This window comes from Cydia fagiglandana, chromosome 20, assembly GCF_963556715.1.
Source record: "Cydia fagiglandana chromosome 20, ilCydFagi1.1, whole genome shotgun sequence".
Lineage (NCBI taxonomy): Eukaryota > Metazoa > Arthropoda > Insecta > Lepidoptera > Tortricidae > Cydia > Cydia fagiglandana.
The window spans coordinates 1,185,265-1,208,057 of NC_085951.1; the positions used below are offsets into that span (position 1 = coordinate 1,185,265).

At 40.9% G+C, this 22,793-nt stretch overlaps 1 protein-coding gene across 5 annotated transcripts in view; it reads right to left on the minus strand.

Annotated features, from left to right (window-relative positions):
- Nucleotides 1-3,318: 3,318 nt before the first annotated feature.
- Nucleotides 3,319-22,793, minus strand: part of LOC134674336 (homeobox protein cut) — a 185,333-nt gene continuing 165,858 nt past the window's right edge. For 4 of the 5 annotated variants that reach the window (XM_063532376.1, XM_063532379.1, XM_063532380.1 and 1 more), the window contains 5 exons: nt 22,209-22,709; nt 8,052-8,236; nt 7,376-7,521; nt 6,020-6,921; nt 3,319-5,758 (listed from right to left, as the gene is read on the minus strand). In XM_063532376.1, coding sequence (XP_063388446.1) covers nt 4,206-5,758; nt 6,020-6,921; nt 7,376-7,521; nt 8,052-8,236; nt 22,209-22,709 — 3,287 coding nt within the window. In that variant the 3' untranslated portion in view covers nt 3,319-4,205. The remainder of the gene's footprint in view (nt 5,759-6,019; nt 6,922-7,375; nt 7,522-8,051; nt 8,237-22,208; nt 22,710-22,793) is intronic. The other variant, XM_063532377.1, reaches the window with a different exon arrangement.

The following is a 22,793-nucleotide window of genomic DNA, read 5'->3' on the forward strand; positions in this document are numbered from 1 at the left end:
CATATAACAACATATAACAATTGATGCTATTTACATTACATGTCACACACGGATAACAAACGTTACGTTACACTCGAAGGCCTAGCATCCATCACCTCACAGAAAGTCAAGAGCGCATTAAGTAGAGAGAGAGCGCGCGGCAGTGGCGAGTTCTTTCGCGACACAGTTCGCGCAGCCGGCACAGCTAAAAGAACGCGTCTCCGAGGCCTGAGCTCTATTCTGGAGACAGGTAATATTTCCTCATTGTTATAGATTTTGTATAACTTTCTTAACAGTATGTAGTTAATTATAAATAATACTCGCCTGTACAATATACACGTAAAGTACATAGAGACAAATGGAAGGTAGCTGGTACTTATAGCACAGGTTTATACCTAATTTAAGTACCAACGAAAGATCTTAGACAGATATACCTATGTAACATAACTTATGAAATTATGTATAGAATGTAACCTTTTGAGCTTAATAAACTTTATCTTATCTTATCTTATTCATAAACGCTTACTAAAGTTGACAAGCCGATAATAATCGTTTGTCCCTTTCCATCATACCGATACGTCGGAAAGGGACAAACGATTATTATCGCCTTGTCAACTTTAGTAAACGTTTATGAATAAGGGGGGTTTTAGTCCTTACCAATTACCTTACCAATACCTTACCAATTTAACATTATCTTCTATAGTAGTTCCTGGGATTGTGATATAATTTCTTTCGACTTCAAATCAGATGGTGTCATACCTCGGCGTCCAAATGGATTGCCGGCTTCGTATTACTATCAGTCTACACTCAGCGGTCGGCAACAAGCGGCCCGCGAACCTCTCACTTGCGGCCCGCGAACCTCTCACTTGCGGCCCGCGAACATCCCTGGCTATTTTGTATGTAATATTGACAAATCACAATGTCTGATAAAGTCATAAATATTAATAAAGTGCGGCCCGCGTCAACTTCGGTAACTACTATTGGCTGCTAAAAGATTGCCGACCGCTGGTACCTAATTTCTTATTTCTCTGCCTCTTTATGTAACTTTAAGCCCCCCCCTACATCTAGCGTCTTTCGAGCGTCGGCGTCTGGTCAGCGCTATGGAAAATGACGTCGCTGCGCAGTTGCGTCGAGCAGCGGCCATAGAGTTGTAGACGCCGACGCTCGAAAGACGCTAGATGTGGGGGGCCCTTAGATCACGAAGTGATGCTGATGACTAATACGCAAGATACCTCGATAGTTTACACTTACCTAAACCTCGGCCGCACATCTGCGCTGCGTGTTCGGTAATTGATAGGAAATTATGCCCAATTACAAAATATAACTACATATAATAGCATGCTTCATCAGCATCACGTTGTAGGTTATCTTAACGCCTCGGCCTGGACACGCAGGCTCTGAAGTCCTACCGCGAAGCACGTTCGACGTGTTGCCTCCCTGTCACACTTACGTACGAATTTACAAGTGAAACAGAGAGGCAACATGTCGAACGTGGTTCGCGGTAGGCCTTGTGAGGGTTTGATGCAAGATGACAAATGGCGTTTCCTATAAACGATTGTCATGTTGGCTAGGTACCCTGTACAGCCTACACAGGATACTACATATTTGTACAAGCACTGTAGCACCTCTAGACCTCTGTAATTAATTAATTTGGATGCTCTTGTTTTTTAAGCATTTACTTTTGATTACCTACACCTAAAACGCCACTAACTAAAAGGGTAAAAATGTTGGCTACTAATGCGTTAAGATCCCTGCGGCCTGCGTGTGCGTAAACGTGCATGTGCGCGTTGTGATATATAGATCCTTATGAGAGACGGCACACCGCTTGCGTGACATGACGTTTATTCTTTTCAATACGAATAATGTGGAAACACATCATTAAACAAATATCTTATCGAAGGGAAGTGAAGCAGAACCGTAGTTACCTACTCAAATAAAACATCAACTGATTAGCAATTTCTTTATTTTTAAATTTAATAACTTTAGAAATTGTTCGGAAAGAAGACAATGGTTTCAGCGTCATTATTATTAATATGATATGAACAATAATAATTACTGCTATTTAATAACTATTCATTATTATAATTGAGATAACGTATAATAATCTATCCGCTACGTTACTTATGTACAGTGTTATTCGCTATTGCAAACATTAACGCAACAATAGACAATAGAATACAAGATGGCGGCACCACGAAAGTAGAATTGGCGGGAAAATTGTAAACTCATAACAATATGTGCCAAAACTAGTTCTATTTTAATTTAAAACAGTTTTAATGGTAATTTTTGCCACTTGAAACTAATTATTAATACTGAATGAAAAGCCAACTGAAATAATATTTAATTTTTATCACGGGGCTGTCCATAAATTACGTCATCGATTTTTGACGATTTTGGACACCCCGCCCCCTCCCTAAAGTCATCCAAAAATCATGCTTCAAATGACCCCCGTTTCCTCCTACGTCATGCTACCATTTGAAATGACGTAATTTATGAATAGCCCCTAATAAGAAAATGTCTATGTATAGTTTGACATACGTTAGAATAAAATAAGTCGAACGTTTTTTTCGCAGTTGTATTTAAAAAAATTAAGCTGCTTTATCATTTTCTTGGTACTTTCGTGGAAAAATCTGATTGCTCAAAAATATTTAGAGTAATTAATAAGTAACAATATATAGTCATTATATTCAAAGCAAAAGCTATAAAATTATTATAAAACGTATTAAGAGTAATATCTACACCTGCGTTTGCATTATGTAGGTATAAAATGTTCTGAAAAATTCAACTTTACGAAAATCTGTATTTATTTTTCAGTGTCAAGATTAAAATGATTTTCATGTTACTGTTAGACAGCTGTAAGTTTTAATATTGACTATTACATGCTATTACTTATTACCTAACTTATTGGTTTATATATAACATCGATATGTATGAAATTTGGTAATACTAAAACTGAACGTTAGGACTTGCCGTAATCCGGATTCTTTTAAATTTTCAAACCGTTATATTTTTGAATTTTGTAAACCTGGGGCCTAGAACTATATCCGAGATAATTTAATACATTTTTCGGATACTTGGTATAGATAGTTTAATTTTGAATATCATGAATGATCCTCTTCATGTACAGTCAGCTACTAACGCCTGGGCGACTATTTGCCTACTTAACGTTACCTTTACTAACTAGATGTGGCATTTCCGTATTTACAATAAGAAATCAAAATACCTATTTACACTGTGATGCAAGGAGTATGGTTCCTTTAAATATACATTTATCATTTAATACTATACACTAAGGAAATCATAGGAATGGGAAAATAAAGAAAAATAAAACAAAAAATATGAAATAAGATTAAAAGCAAATTTATTGCTAAAATAAAATAAAACTATAACCGCAAGCAATACATTATTTGCTTAATAGTATTCGTTTTATTATTTGTACGTTCTCTAAAGTCGTTAAGTCCGCTCTACACTGAGAACTATTGTCTATGGAAATTAAAAAGTAAAATGACAGCTAACTATCGCAAATCACAAACTTGAGCGTCGCGCCTCGTATAAAATAATGTATAGAAAACATACAGTAAAAAATAAAACATTCATAATTTAAAGTAAACTTATGTAACCGAATTATAATATTTATAACCTCACCGGTTCATATAAACGTAATAATACTTTCAACTGGGATTCAGTTTCGACCATAGCTTATATTTACTTCTGATTGCACTTCAATTTTCTTTAACAATAATGAACCCGCGCCCTAAACGGTATCTTACAAAACCTCCTACTCTATATGTACACGCGCACCTATCCGATACATATTTGGTATATTTATTTACAATAATCGATTTCAAATATTAAAAACGAAGTAAAAATACTCAGATATTTGTACCGAGTCAGGGTACTTTGTCTATAAATTAAAAATTAAAGCAAAATGCATAATTTGTATCGTAAGTTTAGTCGCCCGCGGCGGGACGCATGCCAGGCATATCACGAGACTGCTAATAGGGTCTATGTACAAAGTCTTTGGCCTTACAACGTAATTATAACAAAACAGTACATTTAACTACACAATAATATTTGCACTCGCGCCTACGCCCGCCTCTCCATTGGATGGAGCCCTTAACTAATTAATAAATAACCGTCCAACTTGATATGATCTAACTCAGTACAGTCGCTACACTACGTCGGACCACCGCTAACACCCGAACAGTTCTATCACATCACACAGTCTAGTACTCCCACCGGTCGTCGTCGGCCTCCGCCTTTATCTTGTCCTCCGGAAGGACTTCAGGCGGCGTGTGCGGCGTGTGTGGCGTGTGCGGCGTGTGGGGGGTGTGGGGGGTGTGCGGCGTACGCGGCGTCTCGCGGGCAGCCGGCGAGCCGTCTCTGGGCACGGGCGACGGTTCGACACGCACGGTCTCCTCCGCCTCGCGTCTGAAGTCGTCACTCCGCATCACGCACACCCCGTTGATGATGACCTCGTCGGGGTTGCGCGGCTTCTCGTCCTGCCAGTCGGGGTTGACCCACTGCGGCGCGGCGGGCTTGCGCCGGCTCGACCGCGCCGGCGTCGACGCCGCTTTCGGCTCCGTTTTCGACCCGTTTTCCCCGTCGTCCATAGAGTCTTCCGACCCGAGATTACTTTCTACGTCATCATCTTCAAAATCGTCCGCATCGGGCTCTCGCTTTAACGGCATCGACAAGTCTAGCCCTGACGCTTGGTCCTTAGCCTCCTCGGGCGGGAGTAATCCGCGCCCGATTAGAGCGGCCAGATTGGAGTTGGCGGCGAAGTATGGAGGATACGGGAGAGGAACCCCCGCTAGACCCATGCGCTCCTTCTGCAGCTCCAGAAGTCTCTGGTTGAGGAGGAGCCGGAACTGCACCGGGTCGAAGGGAGCGGAGGCCTCGCGGGCGGGGGGCTCGGCGGGGAGGCCGTGCGGGGCCTGCTGTTTTAGCCTCATTCTGTGGTTGTGGAACCAGTTGGTGATGGTTCGCGTGGAAAGCCCCAGCTCTGCTGCCAAGAATTCGATGGTCGGCATGTTGGGGTAGGGGTCTAGGGCAAAGGCGAGCCGGAGGGCCTCCTTCTGTTCCTCGGAGAAAAGGACTCGTTGCTTTTTAGCGGAAGGCGCGCCTGTGGCGGGCCCGGGCGAGCTCGAATGATAAAACTCGGACGTATCGTTCGAGGAGGTGTCTGAGGAGTTATCTTGCCCGGGGCCGCTCGATCGCCGTCGCTTGTTCGCTTCCCGTCGCTCGTTCTTAAGCGCCTGCAAGCGATCAATGTTGTGCGCGTCGCTCAGCCAGAGCTGCATCCTAATGAAGGGTTCTCGGCCTTTGATGCTGAGCATATGCCAGGGTTTCGGCTTCGAGAGGAGCTCACTCACCGAGCCTTGCGAGAGGCCGAGGACCGCTTCTCCGAAGATCTTCTGCCCGATGTTATTAGCTAATAATGCCTCTTTGATTTTGGTAGTGATCGTTTGCGTGTCGAGATCCTGCGTGAGAGCGGCCATCTCGTAGACGCTCGGGGAAATGTGTTGGTGCAGCGGCCTCATGGTGGGGGGTGCGTGCGGGGGAGGCTTGCGGTCCTTGGGCTCGAGCGGGGGGAGGGTGACGGCGTGGTGCGGGGGGAAGCCGGGGGGAGTGAGGAGCAGGCCGGCGGGCGGGGCGAGGTGGGCGAGGTGCGCGCCGCCCAGCAGCTGCTCCTGCTGCATCTTGCTGAGGAGCGACGTCGCGTCAGAGATCATCTTTTGTGTCGGGGGCATCGGCTTGCTCATGTTCGGCGGACATGCTGGAATAGAAGGAAAACTTTGGTTAGTTCACGGTTTCAGTAGCTTTCGTTTCTTTTAACATTAAATTGCAGTTTGGAAAACAGTAAACAAATAGCCAAAGATTACAACGCAAAACGCAAAACTCAGGAAATATTTAATTGTTTACAAAAACATTACTATTCTACCTTATTGGATTCATGTGGAGTGGATGTGGAGTGGACCTAATGTTTGCGTTTATTTTTATTTGTTTGAAGACAAAAAACAATTGTTGAAATACTTACGAGGTGCTCCGCTATAGTTTCCAGTCCTCATCAGCTTCTCCGGTGCGATCTTGTACTGCGACGCCACTAGCTTGTGAACCGCGTTATCGTCCTCCAAGAACATTTTCATCCTAATGAAGGGCTCCCGGCCTTTCTGCGTCAGCATATGCCAGGGCTTCGGCCTCGCCAGCAAATCACTAACGGACCCCTGTGACAACCCTAGTACCGATTCTCCAAACAGCCGTTGACTGATGGAGTATTGACTTAGGGCCTCTTTCACTCTTCTGACAATGTCCTCGGTATTCAGGTTGTTGAAGAGATCGAATTGTTGCTGCGTGATGGGCGGGAGGACGGCCTTCATGGAGCGCTGCGGCGGCGCGTGGTGCGTGGGGTTGGTCGGTTGAGAGATCAGACTATTTGTGATGGACGCCATGCGCTGCAGCGGGCTGGCCGCGGCCGAACTGCTGTAGTCCTCGTTAGGGGTGATGGCTGGTGGTAAGATGGCGTTCCCGAGCGGGCTAGAAGCTGACGAACCGGTGGACTGCTGCCCTGGTTCCAGCTTCGGCCTGACGAGCGAAAACGCGCTTCCCGCGTGCCTTATAGCCTCTTCAGCATCCATCGGCTTATCCTTATCATTATCCGTAATTCCGTTTATCTTAGCGTTCTTATCTTTAGGGAGAGATAGATCCTGTATTGCCCCCGAGCCGTTGATGTGTTGGTTCTGCGCTTGCATGGCTTGCTGTTGCAGAGCGAGCAAGTTGGGGAAGGGAGGCATTCCGGGGATGTTGTGGAGGTTGGGAATGTTGCCGCCGGGTTGGATCTTGGCCAGTTCTCGGTGGTAGGCCTCCAGGGCCATGCGGAGGTCTTCGGGAGGCCGCTCCATGTGTGGTGGCATGCCGCCGCTGAAAAATGGAGGAAACATTCTGGATGTTAGTTCTAGACTTGCTGCTCTTCATTATACCATTACGAAGTTTTTCGCCTACATTCTTCATACCAAATGGTATGAAAACTGGACCATGTAAAATTTGTATCAGGACTTTGTTGTCTATTTGCTATACAATGGTATGTCATATAAAAAAAAGTATTTTACGATTTTTTTATGTTACAGCTTAATGCATGGGTTCATATACAGGAATTCCAATTCATATTAAGATTTTTTCACGTTACAGTTAAAAAATTTCGATGCAATTTATCGATTATTAACACATTATTATTTAGTATTACATTGTTATGAAAGTGAAGGAAGCGAAAGAGGTATGTCAGGATCGTAGCAAGTGGAAATCCGTGGTCTCTGCCTACCCCTCCGGGAATTAGGCTTGATTATATGTATGTATGTATGTTATTTAGTAGAATGTTCTGGAAGCCATAGATACGTACCCAGGGAACCCGTCCCGGTTGTGACGCATGTCGTCTACCCTCCGCGTCATGATCTTGGCGAGCTCCTCCTGGTAGATGCGCACCACCTTCTCCTGGGGGATGTCATCGTTTTCGTATTTTTTCAGTCTTCTGTTTTGACTCGAGTCCTGGAAAGTAAATGATTGGTTTTTTAACACAAGAATAGAGCGTATTTTGTATTTGTATTTAATGATGAGAAGTTCTGCGTTCCGAAAATAGGTATTATTAAATACAACTGTATTTGAAATGCACAATTTAGGCAGGATTTCAAATTGGTTCTGTGATTATTTCATTTAAATATTTTCAATGTAATTGCCTTACAATCCATTTATTGCACACTCCACTAAAAGAAAATTATATACAGAAATCTTTGTTATGTAGACACAATGGTGGCAAAACGACTTGGACAAATTCTATAGGGGAAATGTTGTGCTAACAGGTAACCTGCGACATAAAACATAAAACTGAAACCTTTGGCCTTTGGTAAGCCAAAGGCTTCCCTTTTTTCTCTTTCAGTTTTATGTTTTATGCTGCTTACAGTGAGACACTAAAATAGGCTAATATAAAAAAACCCTGTAGGGTTCCTGAAGTAATAACCCTCTTTGATTTTTATTACGTGAGTCAATTTTCCCTACGTTTGCCAGGATACTGTACCTACCTTATTCGAGAACGGCGATAAGCACTGGGTCCTCGGGGAGTTGGAGTCATCGTTGCTCCGCGAGTCGTCGTTGGGCTGGCCCGGCTTCATGAGGTGCGAGGCCTCCGTGAGGATGTGGGCCAGCCGCTCCTCGCCCTCGCCCTCGCGGCCGAAACCGGGGCCCATGGTGCCGTCCTTGGAGCCCACTGGAAAAAAAAAGATTAAGTTTCAATATTCGAGCACGTAAACTTACAGTTCAAACAATTGTGTATTTTTACTATTTTTGTGTCTTCAACTTGTAAAAAAAACTTATCAGCGTGTCTGATCGAAGCCACAAGTGCTTGTGGCTAAGATGGCCCTAAGTACTTGTTCTTTAATTTTTAATATGAATATTTTTGTCTATGGTACAAGCGAACACGGAAGCAAATACTCATTCACTGTGTGAAATTATGAAAGTGGCTAGTTTAAGAACCGGGCGATTTAGAACATTGAAATAAGATACAGAACTGAACAAATCTGACAATTAAAAATGTTTGGCAGTTTACATATGAGCTGGCGTATTATATCGAGGCTGTTTGACTGAATTGCATGCATGATGTTTTTGACCTTTTGTTCTAAAACTGCATCTAAAATACTATTTTCTGTGGCAGTGAAATTGTAGTTATAATTAAGACTAGCGACCTAGACCTTGAGTATGAATCACTTCGGTAACTTCTATTACAATGTTGAACGTTTAATTAGGGTAGTGTGTACAGAGTTTAGCATATTTAGAACCTTGTCATTCTATAGTTTGAAACTCCGCTTCTAGCAAAAGTGCTATTCAACATTCGACGTTTATTATGACAGAGTACTACACAGGCAGTAAGTACAAATCGCGTGACCAAGATTGATTGCGTGATCGCCGATCGGCATATTTGTTCGATCACAACCAATTTACATACTCATACGAGATATATGTACTCAAACTATGATCTCGTTTTAATTGCTACTAAAGTGTTACAAGCCCCACGACGATTCACAGTCGCTTGCCAACTCATAAATTCTAAAGTTATATTTGGTACAATTGAAATTAGGCGAGTCATTAAAATGCAGCTAAATGAATAGCGCTTTAAAGATAATCACTGAATGGGAACGAGCACTCATCGCCTAAGCCCGTAATCCAAAACCGTCGCGCGCGCAACCATAAACAAGGAGAAATACGCGCGAAAACCGCCATATTGTGGCCGTTCATCCTGTCAACATATTGTCTCTGGACGCACAATGAAATGATACTATTTAGATGCTGATTTATACTTAGCATTAGTTTAATTAAAGCGTCTAATTAGTTTTGAAGGAGGGTGAACGTTCGCGAATGCTTTCGGATAATTTGCTTTTATGTTTCAACGGACTTGTGCGAGTGACCAACGAGCGTCGTTTGCGCAGCCAACGAGCGGAGAAAAGTGGCCGATTTTGCCGTTGATCGTTATGAAACACCATTTTGAAATGTATACTTCGTTACAGTCATATGGGCGTGTTAAAAACGTTAGGTAAATATAACTTCCGTCCGAGTTTCGGGAAACAATGTCGTATTTGCTCTGCGGTGTTTAATGGCTCCAAGAATGGCTCGAGGACTCGCGTATTAATTCCCAAGATCACAAAGAATTAATTGCGTCCTTAACTTTTATTCCCAAACCGACAATATGCTGAAAATCGTTTCCCGAACGCATGTTTATTTTGGATCCTCTTTCAATCAGCGCACACTGCAGTTTCATTGCTATTTTCAAAGTTTCACGACAGAATAAAGCTGTGATTTACCAGGCAACAAAGCAATTATTTAGTTGTTAAGTATATATTTCATCAATCGCAATTGAAATTGCGTTTTTTTTCTCACGTCCCACATACACGTAACAAGACCACGAAATGACTATGTCCTTCTATAGAGTTTTTTACCATTCACAGTCTCCTTAACGACTTATGACTAAGCGAACGTGATCCAAATAAATTCATAAATATGGCCGCCACGGTTTTTAGATTATAATCTGACATGGCCGTAATGTCTCAAGTTTCAACTCGTAAACGTACAATAACTCCAAATACGTGATACGGAGTTATAATTGCAGCATTTACTTTTTAATGTTCGCCTAATGTGACACTCTCTAAATCAGGTTTTACATGAAAAAGAAAAATAAGAGGTTAATTTATGGTCGATTCCCGCCAAATATAAATAACAATAGTCACGATTAAATCTATTTTTAAATACAACAGATTACCATTGCGGTCGTTGTATTACGCGACATTGAAACTATGTTTAAAACATTAGATTTCGCGTTTAAAATTTTCCGGCATGTCAATTACGATTACGACCGAATTAGGATGTGCGTCGTGTCGCGCTCAGTCGTGCCGCCAATTTGTTTGTTTCGAATCACTCTTCGACAAGACTGCGAGGCCAATAAATTTCAAACCACGTAAGTATATTTTGCCTTTGATCTTCTCGTATTATTTTGTTATTCCGCATACGGCACGGACACAATTACCGATACGTGTCTTGAACTCTGCGGCTGTCAACTGCATCGCGCCATCTTGTGCACAAGCTATTCAAGATGGCTGCCGCTTCAATTACAATCATTTAGGTAGTTATCGAGCGAGCCCTTATCTCGGCTCGAGACTATAAAGCATGGGCCGATTATGATCTCTTTTATTACCAGTCGTTATGATGTGCATTTTTGATGGATATTTAAAATTAAAAAAGGAGGTCTCAATTAATGCCGTCCGGTCACGGAAACCTTATGTATCGGATAGTGTTTGATGGCCGCTGACCGCGGGGGACAAAGGCGAAGTGTAAATTCGAGCAATTCCATAATTCTGGTATAATATAAAAAGGTGATATATTTGTTTATGCGACACAGTATCGCGTGCACGCACGCGAAAACTATTTCTTTGTAACTGTTATTGATTGCTATTGCCGTATGAATATTCAGAGACTTTGGAAACTAAAGGGGAGGCGGTGCCCTAAATTATCGTGTCACCATGACACAGTGAAAAAGTGTTTCGTATTCGTTAGTAATTTAGTTTTAGCGGAATCGAACGGGAACGGTTCGAGATTGTGGGGGTAGTTGTAAGAAAGGGGTGAGAGGTGTAGCCACGTGCGATCGATCTAGTGATGGGCCAAATCGAAAAATTTTCAAACCGAATAAGTCGACTCCGATTTAAACCCAAATCGGTTTGCAAACCGATTTGGCCAAGTCGATTTAACTTCTCCTTTTTAAGTATCAGTAGTTCAAACCGCTCCGTAGTCTTTGAGTTGAGGAAATTGAATTGTCAATTTTGTTCGATCCGATCGACAGCAAATATTTTGACTTAAGTTTTGTAATATTTTTTTTAGTTTTGTTGCGCGGTAAATCACAATTTTATAATTTCTAAAGCTAAAACGGGAAAGCACTATACGAGCAAGCAGGAAAGAGCGTGCGGTCTCGTGCGATTTCGTGTCATTGCCGCAAATCGTTGAGTTAGCAAATCGACGCGGCGCAAAACTGCCAAACCGATCCAAGTATACCGCCAAATCAATCGCTTTAAACCCATGCGAAATTGAACCTTACAACATAAACAATAAGTTTCATTTTACTTTACCTGTAGATACCAAGTTTCGACTCGACTCAATAATGGCGGCAATGTGCATGTCAACATTTTTCTTCGTGGTTTGAAATCGATTTGCGTACATTTTAAACCTCAATATGTCAAATGAAAGTGACGCATCAACAAATATGAAAGGATGCGTTTAGAGTGGGTGAACGTATCTTAGGTCGATTTACGGAACACTCACGTCGATTTAGTCGACTTCAGACCTAAATCGGTTTGAACCGATTTGTGAAGTCGAATCGTAACATCGCTAGATCGATCTCATTTGCATCGCGGCGTCCGCGCGGACGTCACGGCCGCTCGAAAGTGTTGCCCGGTGCGGAAAAAATGCCGCATTTGAATTGTTAATTCAATGCAAAAGAAATAGTTGCATAAACGAGCCCCGACTCTAAAATTAGGTGCTAAATGTTACCGCTGAAATGTACAAATGGGACACGTATAATCGCAATTTCTCAAACGTTTTAATTTAATTTTCCGCACTAAATAGGTACATTGTTCGAGATAGTGCATTAAAACTATCTAGGTCAATGCTTGTCTCATTATTCGGGACCTCGGACTGTTGTCTGATGTCATGTCCATCTCGGTCCTGAGTACCATGACCCTATTAATTTCCACTGTCACGTGAAATCTACAAGCATATTTGACCCGTAGCCAAACGTCGTATTCCAAAAGAAAACAAAGGGGAATCTGCGTGCGACGATCAGTAATCGTCGCTCTAACACAGAAATTACAGGAAGTGTATAGTAAGGCTTAGACACGGAGATTCGGTTTCCCGTTTCGGTTGGCATGTTTCCTTTGTCGGACTCGTCGGCGTATCGACGTTGCGTGCGTAGGGTCGGTTGATCGGTATCGCGTGCGGCCGGGGGCAGCGACCACAATTGATTCCAAGAGGCTGAGTGATGTGCAAGTAACCGGTGTTCGGCAGTTGACAGTTATGGCGGTATGAGCATCGAAAAAAAACGAACTGTCAGTTCGTGCGCCAATTTATTTTTATTTTCGCGCCTTTTTAAGAACGCCGTTGAGCTTCGATGCGTTCCGTTTAACTTTACTACTTTCGAATCGCGATGAGTTCTTGACTTGAATCCGTCGTTACAGAATGTTGCAACACAAACTCTAAATACAATTTGATGGTGCTTTCTCTCATATTATAGGTGTAATAAAAGTAGAGGACACTCGGCCCGCTGGGGGCCGGTCGCATTAAATTTTTTATAACAGCACAAATACTAGCAGAACAAGTACAATAATAGATCAAGATTAGATTATATTTTCGTTGTATATTTCTGGAATTTGCACAGATTTCAGATATGATGCTTGTTTTTAGAAACCAGTGTATTATTACCGTGCATAACGGGATCTATAAAATAAAACAGTCCTCATAGAGAACCTGAATACAATTTCGGTTAACTGCCAAAAACGTAAAAAGAAACGTTCCAAAACTGGCTGACAACACCGAATGGAAAAAAAAGTCACCAGAGACAATATCATTCGTAATTTAAATAAAACCAGCCAGCTACAACTACCGGTAACGCGTTTAGCGCAAAAATCCCCGTGCGCCGTAGTTCCTAACTGGATCCGATAATCAATTTAAAACTGCAAGTGCGACGGGCGGGCACGTCTGCATTATGTTTCCATTTTTAAGCTAAATATTACTAGAAGGTACAACTATTCGAACAATAATTTGCCATTAAAAATGCATTGTCCATTTATTATTTGCTGTCAAAATCTGACTTATAGTGAAGTCGCAATGTATGCTATAAAAAAAAAACATTTGCGTCTGGGTGAATGGTTTAATCTCAAGCTTACGATGATAATTATATCGATTTAAAATGTCTTCCAAATCATCTGAGACCACTTTAAGGCAGACTTTCCATATTTTACCGATTTTGATCCAAAATAAAGTGTTAAAGCTTAACACATGTTCAAAGTTTCGGAAAATGTGAAATTTCCGTTACAATCGCTTCAGTCAATGCCCGACTGGGGGCCCTGGGGGCCGATCCGGAACTTTTAACGATACCAAAGTTTTTTAACGAAATAACCGAATTCAGGTACTAACGCAGTTAGACGCCTCGGCTTCGGTAATTCGTTGATGCATGTGGTGCAGGAGACGAAAAGGGAAAAAGAGCTCAGATATTGATGATTTTGTTAGTTTTCAGGCTTTTTCCATTGGCATTCCACGGTATTGTGTGTGGCGGAATGGTTATCCGATTAGGCGCCGTTTCCCTGTGACTAACCTTAACCTACCTTTTTTTGTTTTTTTTTTAGTCACTGATTTCTATGGTCGATGAAATAATCAACAAATTTTAGTTTTTGTACACAACTAAAGTATGCTAATGATTTCTACGGTTACTGCTCCTGTATTTGCAATATAGTGGTTTTTCCTAAATTAATCATAGCTACTGCAATTTTTCAGTCTCGGCAGTTATTAAAGCATCGATAGGCGTTTATTGATTGCGCGATGGATAGCGGCGCGGCACGCGAGCGTGTGAACGCTACTTTATTGTTTAAAATTGTTGGCGTGAAAAAAAAACTTTGTTTATGGTAACTCAACTGCAATTTGAAAAGTAAATAAATCAATGAAATGCTTTAATACTTGTAGTTATTACCGAGCAGCGGTATAATTATAAGATGAGATTTAAAGATATAGCCTAACCACTTAAGTATACACTAAACTTAACTAGCAGTTATTCGCTGCCCATAATACTCCTAAGTGCTCTGAATAAACATGACAATTAACTCTATTAATAGAGAAACAGTTCTAGTTCATCAACGGACGGATAAACCCTAATTCACTGTGGAACAACGCCTCGCCACAGCCCACATTAATCTTTACTAATTATGCAAGGAGATATAAAATGGCGTCCACAAATCGCGACGTAGTGACATGTTAAACATGCCGTCTTGCCGGACAGATGCCTGAGTTATACGCAAAGGAAACCCGAGTAATTAATTTGAAGGAATAATATGTCACGATGCACTTAAATTCATATTAAACTTTGCTGTTTAGATGTAAACAACATGGCGATTCGCGCGCGAAAGTTGCGTTCCGTTTTTCTTTGTCACAAATCGATAGACGGCAGAATTGGACCGTACATCAACTAATTTATATTAGATTGGATAGATAGATTACTGAGAAAGTCATTATTAGAGTGAATAAAACTTCTCAAATATGTTGAAGTCATTTATTAGCTTCTATTTATGAGCAAGCTTAATCAGCCAGAATTCAAATTTGAAAATTCGTAAAAAGTAATCCGGTCGTCGCAATGTCGTTGTGCGCGTGTCAAAGGTCTTTTCTCTCAAACTTTAAAGTTCAATTTATAAAAATTCGTTAAAGGTGCTATATGGCTAATTTTATCTTGATTTCGATAATCGCGAAATCGAGTCGAAAGCAATCGCGCGTGGGCGGGTGACGGATGCGTCGACGCTTTTACGACGACTCGGCTTTATTCGAATAATTGCCAGCCGCTAATAACGAGAATAACATAATGAGAATGCCCTTTTTATCGCTTTTTAGCGGCTTTGCGGCAATTTATCGGGACACTTTTCGATATTGTTTATTGCCACTTGAAAAAATTAGAATACGACAACATCAGAGTTGTGAATGAGACTTAAGAAATAAGTATTTGAATTTCGAATTTGAAGCAATACTTCAGTTTGTATGAATTAAAAATGAAACATAATTTTTAATGATTGACATATAGACGGTCAAGCAAATCTTGTCAGTAGAAAAAGGCGCGAAATTCAAATTTTCTATGAGATGATATCCCTTCGCGCCTACATTTTTCAAATTTGCCGCCTTTTTCTACTGACAAGATCTGCTTGACCAACTATATATCAAGTGATTGTTTCCTGCCTATATTTGTGTGTAAAGTTGCGTTCCGTTTCACGTCCCTTACGTGCACCATCGCGTGCGGGAGCTGTGTCAATAAAATTAAATAAATCGTATAAATACACCGCTGTTCGACTTTGTTTGTAAAAACGGCGTGTCAATCGACGTGTGAACTCGATAAAAGAGGAAATAAAAGTAGGATATAGGTACTTTTATGGATTACCTTTTTTGGAATAGCTATATTGTTGGTAGGGGAGATCGAGGTGAGTTGTGACAGAGGAGAGTTCAAACTAACAAACGCGCGCTATTGCGACCTAGTTTCTAGTTAATAGATTCCAAAAAATCGACAATGTCACAACTCTCCTCTGTCACAACTCACCTCGGTCTCCCCTACCTATAGCTACTTTTGCTTGGTGTGCCGCTTAGGTATAGATTTTTCTTGTGTTAATTTTAAACTGGTATTTAAAGGTGTAAACATGCTTCCGGTCGGATGAATCGATGATGTCAATCGATTTTATTTATATTTCCATAGTTTATATTCAGGCAAAGTTTATATTAAAAACAATTTTACGATTAATAAATAAAGTCTGGCGTCGGCCTCAACACAATTAGTTTAACAGCAACTGAAATTACAAACAAACTAAAATAAGATGCGCTAAATTATTGCAATTTAGCTGAGCGATAAATTCATTTCGCTTACGTTTATAACATGTTAGCATGTTATATGTTTTTACAAATATGTGTTTTTGACCGTTCGGATACTACAAGTTATTTTATTAAAAACTTGAAATAAAATATTTAAAATAGAGTCAAATCTGTAATGGCTTCTCCAAACGTCACGATAGTCGCATACGATTTGCAATACATTGCGGCATCTGATTGTTCGATTGAATTAGTTGCTCCTACTTAGCCAGCAATTATCTAGCTAGAATCACATGGCATTTGCAACGTCTGTAGAAGCTTTAATTGTAAACACAAATCGGAACAAAACATAATAATATTATCTCTGGATTTTCCTCAACAATTAATGCACCTCTAGGAACAAAACGATTGTCTATTCCTGTCCGAATGGCGAAACGACTGTAAACCGGTGACATTTGTTTGAGCGTAAACTGCATGTTGCCGGCGCTGAAATGTAGATGGCGTGATAGTTTAATTGATCGCTATTCTGGTAACACTTTAATAGTTTAGTCACAGGAAGCATGGACTATTTTATTGTTACAGTGACTAATAGGCCGGATTACAAAATGTGACATTGATAAGTCACTTTACACTGTATATTTGCTGGGTCAACAGGCTACAGTGCCTGAAATACTTGAAAACATGTATAAAGTGAGTCAGCTAAATTACTTTTTGCAATACCTATTGTTTAGTAGGAAAGCAAGAGATATGATGATATTCAGGTAAGTGCCCTACAATTTATGAAAAAAAATATGCCACACTAGATTCCCTTAAGTTTAGGGTATTTAAATAAAAAGCTTTAAACAAATTTGACGTTAACATTATTAATCGTATAATCACGAATTAACAGTAATTAACAATCAAAGCAAGAGATTATTCTTCGTTAGTAGCTGAAGGGCAGTTTTGTAGAACCAAAGTTAATTTAAATACAAATAAAACTACCTGAATTAAGACGTAATGTCGTAATTATCTTCGAATTTACGCGGATTAGGGCTCTCGCTCGCACTCGTAAGCAATTACAATTACTGTTCGGTATAAAATCATAAAGTATATAATGAGACACGGTATTATAATCATAAATATGCCCTTAAAGAGGCCTGATTGCTTCGTCGGAACCCTTCAAAGGCCCCGCCGGCGGCGACATTCCGCGGGGCATAATTCCTTGACCCCTGCCTAGCGCGGCCGCTCGTCGACAGATGGCGTTACGCGCACATTGTTGCGCGCATACCGAAATATTCCCCCCTTTTTTCGACTTCGGAGTAAACACTCTTAAACGGCTATTTAGTTTTTCAGCGGCTTTCTAAGTGGCTCCGGTGATTTTTACCGGAATGCGCCTTGTAATAATACTAATAATTGCGTCGTAAATTAAGTCCGAGTCTCAGTCATTGTAATTTCATAAATGTATGTGTTTGATGCATTCAATTATGGCCGCCTGAAAGTCGCACTTCCCGTTTCCTTTAGTCTAGAATATGCTTAAATTGCACTAGTTTAATTCTGCCACTCGGCGGTAGATGGCGCGCAGAGGCGTATTGCATTCAAAGCAAGCGTTCTTATTTATACATATGGAATAGTATTCGAAAAACTAACAGTTTAAAATAAATTCCTAATTGTAATTATATTGGTAACAGCTAGTGATGCGACGGCCTAAAAAGTTATCGGTTTCCCCAAAATTACCGATTCGGTAGCACATTAGAAGTTGGGAACTTTCGCCAGGGCCCGTAATGGCCGGCACATTCGATCGGGTAATTATTATGTGATTATCAGCGTTCGCTGGATTTTCGTGTTTGTTTTAAACTTTATGATTTATGAGGAATTGACCCCGTTGACTGCGGGAGGTGTTGACACGCCCCTGCTGGCAACACTGGGTATACATTCGGTTAATTTACTGCTTAACCATTGAGTTTCATTTTAACATGCTAACAATTTTAAATAACCGTAATTATTGTTTTACACGTTGTTTTATACTGGCAAAGTTTTGTCGCTGGCCAACAACGACCGTAGAATCTATATCAATTCAAATTTGCTTCGAGTTTAGAAGCCATTTGCGTCCACTCCGTGTGAGCTAACACACTTGCAGAGTTACCAACTTAACAGTTTAAAACGTTCCGACAGCGAGTTTTGAACGTGCCTTTCCATTGATGAAATTAAACTATAGCATGTACAGTCAACAACAAAGCTATGAATACAGGCAAAGTGTCAAAAACATGTATACAGTACTTTATTGCCTCTACATTAAGGTCGTGTATACATATTTTTGGCACTTTGCCTGTATTCATAGCTCTGTTGTTGACTGTACAAGATCGCTTTATTAACCCTTATTAATTACAGCTCAGTTTTTGCATTTTTTCTTGATAGAAAAGAGTGATTAATAGTAAAAGTCGTATGCAAGAACGGTCCTTGAATATAATTTCCATGCAATCAAGCCCCGATTCGTTGAAACGTTTAACCGCTCGAAAGCTCAATTGAATATTAAAATTTGCTTAGCGTTAAACTAAGCGACGGTTTAAGAGCATCGAGGACACAACTTCGAGCGTAAAGCCTTAGCCTGCGCCGTCCGATAGTGGCCATTGAAAATAGATTTTCACGCGTTTCTGAACATGCCCAACTTTGAGCAAACGTTCCAAATTTGAACGTGCTCCAACACTATTCGTGTTCGTTTTTCAAATAATATTTGCCGGTTACGTTCTATTAGTTTATGGTTTAAATCCGTTAGGCAATAGGTAATTAAAATAAACTGTTTATTATTGATCTACTCAAATAAATAATACATGTTATTGTATATTTATTGCAGCTTATCATAAGGAGTAATTTACAATGGAATATTATTTGATGAGTGCAAAATAAAGTTGGCCGGATCTCATCACTGAAGCGTGTTACCAGTAATAAGAACAATTATTAGTGCCGCCATAACTACACTTAATTGGACCGATAGATTACTCGAATAAATAATATGTGGTTAACCTACACCGAAGCTTAATGGCCGTGAAAAAAAGTGGATTTTTATATTCTCGGGACCGAATCGCCACTGATATACGTTGATAGGTTACCGATTTATTCGTCAGTCGTCATCCGGATATGGTTCTCAGTCACGACACTAGATAAATCGGTAGGAAACCGCATCACTAGTGACGGACGATGAAATTCTATTTTCGAAATTGACAGATGTGAAGTAGCACGTTTTTTTTTCAAACAAGCCAGTATTGCTAGTTAGAGATAAGTGTTGCAAGGTTCATGTCTGCAGTTTAATAAAAACGTTAATAAAGGTTGATAGCGCATGGCAAATCCCGCCTTCCCTGGTAATTAATATGGCGTTTTTTACGATTTAACGTCTTGGTGCGATAACAAATTGTGAGGCAAGGTAACATTGTAATTGGTTTTATTGTCTATGGCACACGTGGGGTTCTATTATGGTATGTTTTTATTTATTCACCGTTGCGAGTGTAAAATTGATGAGGGTAGATTGTAATATAATTTTTCCAGTAGCAGTTTACAGGCTATTTCCGTTTAAGTGGACTAGTATAATAAAATCTGAAACGTAATACGTTAAGTTCCGGTTTTCGGTCTTTAAAAATGCCTAAATAAAGAAGTTGACTCGTGAAAAAGTGACCAAAAGCGCGCTGTCCACGGCTTTCAATTCATTTTTCAAATTTAGAAAAGACAAAGTCGCGCAGAGCGAGCAAACAGAGACGGGATCCGAAAGAATCAAAAAGAACGCGTTGTAAAGCAGTGTACACATTAATGACAAAGGACGAGGTATAAATCTGCGGAGACAATAGCGCCGTGTGCATTAGCCTTTGTCCGCATCGATAGGGATGGACTCAAATAGATTGAATTTCAGATAATTCCGAAGGGTTACGGTCTTCTTATTTGCCGCGTAATTGTACGGTTTTTATTGAGGTTTAGGAATTTAAATGGCGTTATCGGTTTTTGATTTGCATTTTTCCGGATTATGCTTGCATTTTTCATTTCTATTCAGCGATACAATTACGCTGGATGCATTTCTCCTACTTGAGCTTCGGCATTTCGCAGCGACATTTCACTTTTCAGTTTCAGAAAAGTACTGGTTGTTTCAATGCTTATTTTTCCTCGGAGGAAAGCGGTAATTTGTACAATTCCACGGCGTACTTGGGCGGGCCTTGTTCCGTTAGTGTAATATCATCGAATAGTCGTTTAGTGTCCGTTGTCGGCCATTAATGAGCTGGTTACAGACACACATACACATCAGCGGCGTGGGAACAATGCCACAGATACGCTAGTATTTTATGCAATGATTTATAGACGGCGAGCTATGAGAAGTGTTTATTGGATATTCTCTGACTTATAAAGTAAAGTAGTTAGTAAATGGTGCAATGTCGTAGATATTTCAGTGAATTTGTAGTCCTGGATTATATTATTAAACTAGATTAAGATGCATTTTCGGAATGAAAAAAAACGTTATTAACTATTACCTACCTACTTAGTTATTAAACGCTTTTTTATGATCATCTAATTTTCACTCATAGTGAAGAAAAGCTTTTTAAAGAGGTTTATGGTAAGACTAAACAAGTATCTTAGAATTCTTTATAAGTTTTAAGGGGATTCAAACGGGAACCTAACTTGTATCAAGTTGTAATTCAGTGATCGCTTGACATAAAAGTACGTATCCTTAACTCCATATGTCTACTTAAGTCTTGCCAACTAGGTATGCCCTATTTTCGCAAATACTCAAATTAAAGTTTCCTATTCACTCCATACAATAGGTCGGACTGTACCGTGATTGCTCAATACCATGTCATTTGCCGTTTCCTCGTTCCCACGTGTGGACTGTGGACAGGACTGTACGTAATGTTGCGAAACGCGACGTTCACACGACGTTTATGCCGTGGATTTGCAAATTACGCGTTTGTACGTACCGTCTTATGCTACTTGTCATGCACCGAGTGTTCGACGCGTACCGATTTTTTCACGAATCGTAAACTGTGTTTGTGTCGCATCACTAATGTTATGAAAGTGTAGTTTGTTTACTTTGTTTATGGTGTTTAAAAAGTTATCGTCGGAAGTTCGAATTTCGAAATTCAAAGTGTTTTCTACTTTGTTAAATATCTCCTTTAGTTTAAAGCTGAGCTAAGCAAAAATGCAACGTCAGGCCGTCGTGAAATAAATTTTAAAGGGATGAAATAAAAGCAAACCATTTTACAAGAAACGGGTAAGACCGAAGCTAGAGACGTGTCCGCTTACTTTCCGAGTCAATCGATAATGTGATAATTAAAACAAAAAACAAAATGGCGGACATCATTAACAAAAGAAACACGTATTAAAACAATAAATCGAAGTCAGCGACACCCCGGGAGGATGCAGTTGCCGGCGCGGCGTGCTCGCTTGACCATATCTATTTAGTCCACCCCCTCACCCCTTTAGGGTGGGGGCAGTTCAGATCTTTCCGCTATAGTGTCACGCGACGGGAGGGGACCAAGGACAGGGTTAGGAAAACAAAAACAAAAAATAAAAAGTTAACCTAAAAGTGCGGTTGACCAATCATTCCGAAAAATGACTGTAAGTGCATATAAATAAAGCTATAGGTCGCTAAAGCTTTTGTTTTTGTGTAGAGAGTTTAAACGCTGTGATTGATGATCCCTATTGTCAGGTGGCTCGACAAGCCTGATATCGTGCCAAACCGTTCGGAAGATTGCGCTAAGGGGGCGGAATGATGGGTCCCGAAACATGCAAGACTTGACAACTAGACTGCATTTATCACGCAATTTTTCGAGGCCACGCTGATGTATACCTAGTCTTATTATAACACTGGCCACATGGAAAGCTCATATGTATCTAGCCTTATAAACACTGGCCATACGTTCGGAATTTAAATTTGGAATTCGCATGGTCAGCGTTTGTAATTCGAATTGGTTTTTAAAGTAAGCCATATACAAGTTTAATAATTACTAACATTTTTAACGAGTCTTTAAGCAGTGAACTTGTTTACAGCAGTATAACATATTTAATAGTGCTTAAATGATAGCTTTTTTTAAAGCTAGTAGGTAATTATTCAACTTGTCAACAATATAAACATCAAGTACCTTTCTTTGGAATGAGTGACTTGAGCAGCATCACGGCCGCCTCGTCACAGGCCCACGCGTGCATCTTCCGGTACGAGTCGCGCCCCTTCTCCGTCAGCTTGTCCCACGGCTTGGGCTTCGAGAGCAGCTCCGACACCGTCCCTTGCGAGAGCCCCAGGACATATTTAGCAAACAGTCTCTGTCCGATATTGTGAACAGAAAGCAACTCCCGCACTCTTCGTGAGATATGGAGCGTGTCTAGATTTGTGTTTGCGTATTTGTCCATGTTATATCTTAACATCTCTTGTAGTCTCGCTTCCATAGGATCGCCTTTAGGTATAAGGGAGTCTCCGAGGCGTCCAACGAGCGCGCCTGGAGGTAAAGGTCCCATGTCCTCGGCGAATCTGTAAGGGCGGTGCTCTTCGAAGCGGAACGGGCTCGGCGGCGGCAGCGGCAGCGGCGGGTTGTTGTTGTGATGCGTCGTGTTGTTGTTGAGGGGCGGCGTGCTCCACTCCTCGCCACCTGTCACAGAGCTCAGTCAGGGAGGGAAAGGGGGGGAGTCGCGGATCCTAGGCCCACGTGGTCCTGCCTCTGCGAGACGGAACT